Source organism: Pinus tabuliformis, chromosome 4_1, assembly GCF_031772625.1.
Source record: "Pinus tabuliformis cultivar Carrire ecotype Pingquan chromosome 4_1, CPIR1, whole genome shotgun sequence".
In the NCBI taxonomy this organism is placed as follows: domain Eukaryota; kingdom Viridiplantae; phylum Streptophyta; class Pinopsida; order Pinales; family Pinaceae; genus Pinus; species Pinus tabuliformis.
The window spans coordinates 59,113,769-59,117,725 of record NC_142303.1 but is presented as its reverse complement, the minus strand read 5'-3'; the positions used below and the strand labels follow the sequence as shown (position 1 = coordinate 59,117,725).

The 3,957-nt window shown below is 42.7% G+C and overlaps 1 protein-coding gene across 1 annotated transcript; it reads right to left on the bottom strand.

Moving 5' to 3' along the window:
* Positions 1-245: 245 nt before the first annotated feature.
* LOC149174156 (uncharacterized) lies at positions 246-827 on the bottom strand. Its single transcript, XM_089420756.1, has one exon. It carries the CDS (start codon positions 825-827, stop codon positions 246-248), a length of 582 nt encoding a protein of 193 aa, XP_089276882.1.
* Positions 828-3,957: the final 3,130 nt, after the last annotated feature.

The window sequence follows — 3,957 nt, the reverse complement described above, 5'->3', positions numbered from 1 at the left end:
CTTTCTTGACGAAGGAGTCTCGGAATCAAATTGGGGTTTTCGTAGATATGAGGAGGATCTGGGTCTGGATTGGCTCTGGTATATCGTCTAGAAGCCAGCGTGCTATTGATTCTGGATTTTTGTCGCCATAGAACTTCTTCTTGCTGCCTTCGTGCTTCGATCTTGGTTAAGAGGGTCCGCTCCTATTGCGCATATTCATCTGTTCTTCCCTCCAAGATAATTCTCTATTGTAGTGAGTTCATCTGCTACTCCAGCTCTTTCTGATTTTCAACGATGTTACCAAACTGAGTCCGGTTCCATGATTTGAGAGCTTGTTTGAGATATTTTAGTTTTTGTTGGAACTGGAACATCTCGGCTCCTGCAGGGGGATTGAAGGATTTCCAAGTCTCGTTAGCTACTTCTTTGAATTTGGGATGAGAGAGCCAAAAGGCCTCAAAGCGGAAAGGTCTATTGCACTTTGTGCCTGGACGCGACCACTGAAGCATTATGGGCCAATGGTCAGAGCCCACTTGAGGCATAATGGAAGCATGAAATTCCCCACCCAGGTGTATGGAATTATCCGATATAAGGAAGTGGTCCAGCCTGGAAGCTATATGTTGTGGTCCCCTTCTTTTATTGGTCCAGGTGTACATACCATTGGAAGTCTGTAGGTCCATTAACTGATTACTGTTGATGAAGTTTTTGAAGCCGATTCTGTCAGCTTCTAGCTTCGATCTACCTCCAGATTTTTCCTCCAAAGCCGTGATTATATTGAAGTCACCGCCACCAATCCAAAGGGGAAATCGCCTATCTGAATTGAGAGCTGTGAGTGTGTCCAGTAGATCCATCTTTTGTTGTAAGTCTTGTGGAAAATATACATTAGAGAGATGGCCATGGATATTGGTCCCAATTAGATGAAAGGTTGATTGAATGAAGAAGTGTGAGGCATGAAAGTCTTGAAGGGAGAGTACCTGTGGGTTCCACAAGATTGCCAGCCCTCCAGAAGAGCCAGAAGCGTCCACTGAGACTGAGCGGCATCCTGACCAAACCTTATTTAGAATCCTTTCCAGTACAGTGCTACTTCCTTTTGTCTCTTGAAGGAATACAATTGAATGCTTTTCTTGCTGGATCATATTTTTTAACATTCTGTATCATATTTTTTAACATTCTGTGTTTTGTGGGGCTATTAAGCCCTCTCACATTCCATGAGATGAGCTTCATGAGGAACTGTGGGGGAGAGATTTGAAGAACCTGGTCAGCTTGGGGAATCTACCAGAATCCACCAGCATTTCTCCGATGATAATTGTCCTTTGCAGATCTGTCTTGCGCCCTCATTTCTTCGTGTCTTTCAAGATTTTCTTTCCATCCCAAGGACTGCCAGCCTGAATACCTAGACATTTGTTATGTTGTGCTCTGGCTAGAACTACTTCAAGCCTTTCGATTTCCCGGGGGGGTATTGTATTAAATTCTTTCTGTCTGCACGCTGTTTCCAGTTTGAGAATGTCTAGACCTTCCAGATCTACGCTCTCTGGTTCCTCATCCATGTGGATCGGGGTATTCTGTTCTTCCTCGTTTATCTGTTGGTGAATGCTGAGAGCTAGAGCTGCATCGATTTCCATAGTGGAAGACTTCTGGGCGGTCTCTGGATCTATTTTCTCAGAGGAGGTAGAGGCGGGAAAGCTGGTAAGAGTTGAGGCGGATTTCAGAACTGCAGATTGAAGGGGCTGGGGGGTTGAGGAAGGAGAGGGATCTGCAAGAGGGATTTCAGGGTGATCCTCCGTAGTATTTTGAGAGGTCAGAATTTCAAATCTGTTCTGGGTTTCAGGATTTTTGGAGGTACCTGGAGCTGCCGGAGTTTTCTTGGCATGCCTTCTGCGACTAGGGACCTTTGTAAAACCCTCAGTGTCTTTGCTTGTCTCATTAACTGGGGCTTTGGACTTAAGATTCAGTGGGTAGTCCCTAAAAAGATGGCCATGTTCATGGCATTTTCTGCAACGAAAAGGAACATGCTCGTAGTCTATTGTTTGGATCCATTCATAGTCGTCATGAAATAGACTTACCGAGTCCGTGAGTGCTTTAGTCAAATGCATGTGAACACAGATCCTGGCATAGGAGGTGTATCTCCGAGTTTTGGTTTCCTCAGTAGATTTTATGAATACCCCCAGGTTGTTGCCTATGTCCTTTAAGGTCTCCTCGTTCTAGTATTCCAGTGGAAGAGAATACATGCGTATCCATACTAGAGCCCAACAGAAATCTTCCTTGTCTGGGTTGAACCTTTCTTTCCAGTCACGGAGGTACAGTGTTATAGCTCCAAATCTCACTCTTATGGTTTGTGATGCTGCACTCATGGCCTAGGGCAACCCCTCCTTCTAGACCTGGTCCAAAAATTAAAAAAAACAGTGTTTTATTCCCTATACGCGACATTGCCCTGAGTTAAACGCGTGTACACGCGGGTCTGTGTATACCCAACCCACGTGTATGTATTAAAACACTTAAAAAAATATATAATTCCTTATTTTCGGGCAGAGATCACGGGTTTTACCTGCTGATCACCTGTTAGTGCCCATGGCCCAACTGTTCCCAACCAACTCCTAACTAAAAAAATACTTTGGAGATGGTATAAAAAGACATCAAAGGGAAGGCCTAAGAGAGAGAGAAAAGAAGAGCAAGATTATTATGCTGAGATTTTCCCCATAGACCAGGTCTGAAGTCCTTGGTGTTTTCTGCACTTCCCCCATTTTGCATAGGAAACCCTTGTTTCCATGTGTATTGGTGATCATTCATCCTTGATATCATCATTGAGTAAGACTTGGAAGGAGCTCTTGTTGGAGGCTTCAGGCTGGAACGAATCCGGGAGGAAGCTTTGCTTGGAGCCTGCTGAAGGTGTTCAGGTGATATCTTTCCGTTATATGTACTTTATTTGCCTTTATATATAAAGAAACACGTCTTTGTTCCCGAAACAATCTTTCTTTATGCTTATGAGATTCTTGTTTTGAATTCTTATGCAAGTGGTTACTTAAAGATTTTTATAACTAACTTTATAGCATAAAGATGGTTTATACATAAGTATTTGTACATGTACTGTTGTGTTCTTTGATTTGTTTGTCTTACAGGTCAAAGGAAGAAGAAGGGAACTCCAAGAAGGGTTTAGACCCTAAAGGCCTTCTCGAACGTAGGACCTTAGGTACGTACCCTTAACATTAGAATTTGCTTAAAAGTAAAGATGATGGCTGTGTGTGTGTTTCTTTGAATAAGCAATTTTCAGTCTGGTAGAGTCTTAGCCCAAAGGACCCTAGGGGTATTTTCCCTTCAACCAGAATTGGCGACTCCGCTGGGGACAACACTCTTGTTGTTCCTAGTTTGGGTAGTCTTCAAGCCAATCAAGGCTCAGCCCCTCTGTTTGTTGGCTCTGACTGTCTGATCTGTTCTTGAACTCCAAGCTTTTCCAGTTTTTCAGTCTGTGTTTTTTATTTTTCTTGAAAGACTTCAGATACGCTCTTTTTCTGGATTACAGAAGCGTATATACGCAAGTTGAACTAAGTGAACCCGCGTATACGCATGTTTCCTTAGTTACAGTCACGTGTACACGCATTCTGCACATTATTGCAGGCGCGTATACTATATAATTTTCAAGATTTATAAATTTTTTTGTTGCTGAATGTTTGTCTGGTGGTTTGGGTCAGTTTCAAGCAGTCATTTTCCAGTAACAGTCCTCTTCTTAACAGGGGGCATCTTGTTCTGAACTCTCTCTAGTTATGAGGAGTACTAGTCTTGTTTTCGTTGATTGCAAGCGTCATTGATTTTTGACACACAAGATTTCTGGTTAAGAATCTTGACTGCTCTGTTTTGGCAGAGTAGGAAGATTGGATTTCAAGCTTTGTGTCCATTTTGCTTTCATGACACTTTTGTTTGCTTAACGAAATCATTTTTGTGACCATTTGCTCCTTCGTTTCGGGAAAGTTGTTTGTTACCATTTTC

Bases quoted from the DNA above. Each gene is read 5' to 3' on its own strand.
- LOC149174156 (XM_089420756.1), bottom strand. From the start codon at position 827: ATGGATCTACTGGACACACTCACAGCTCTCAATTCAGATAGGCGATTT.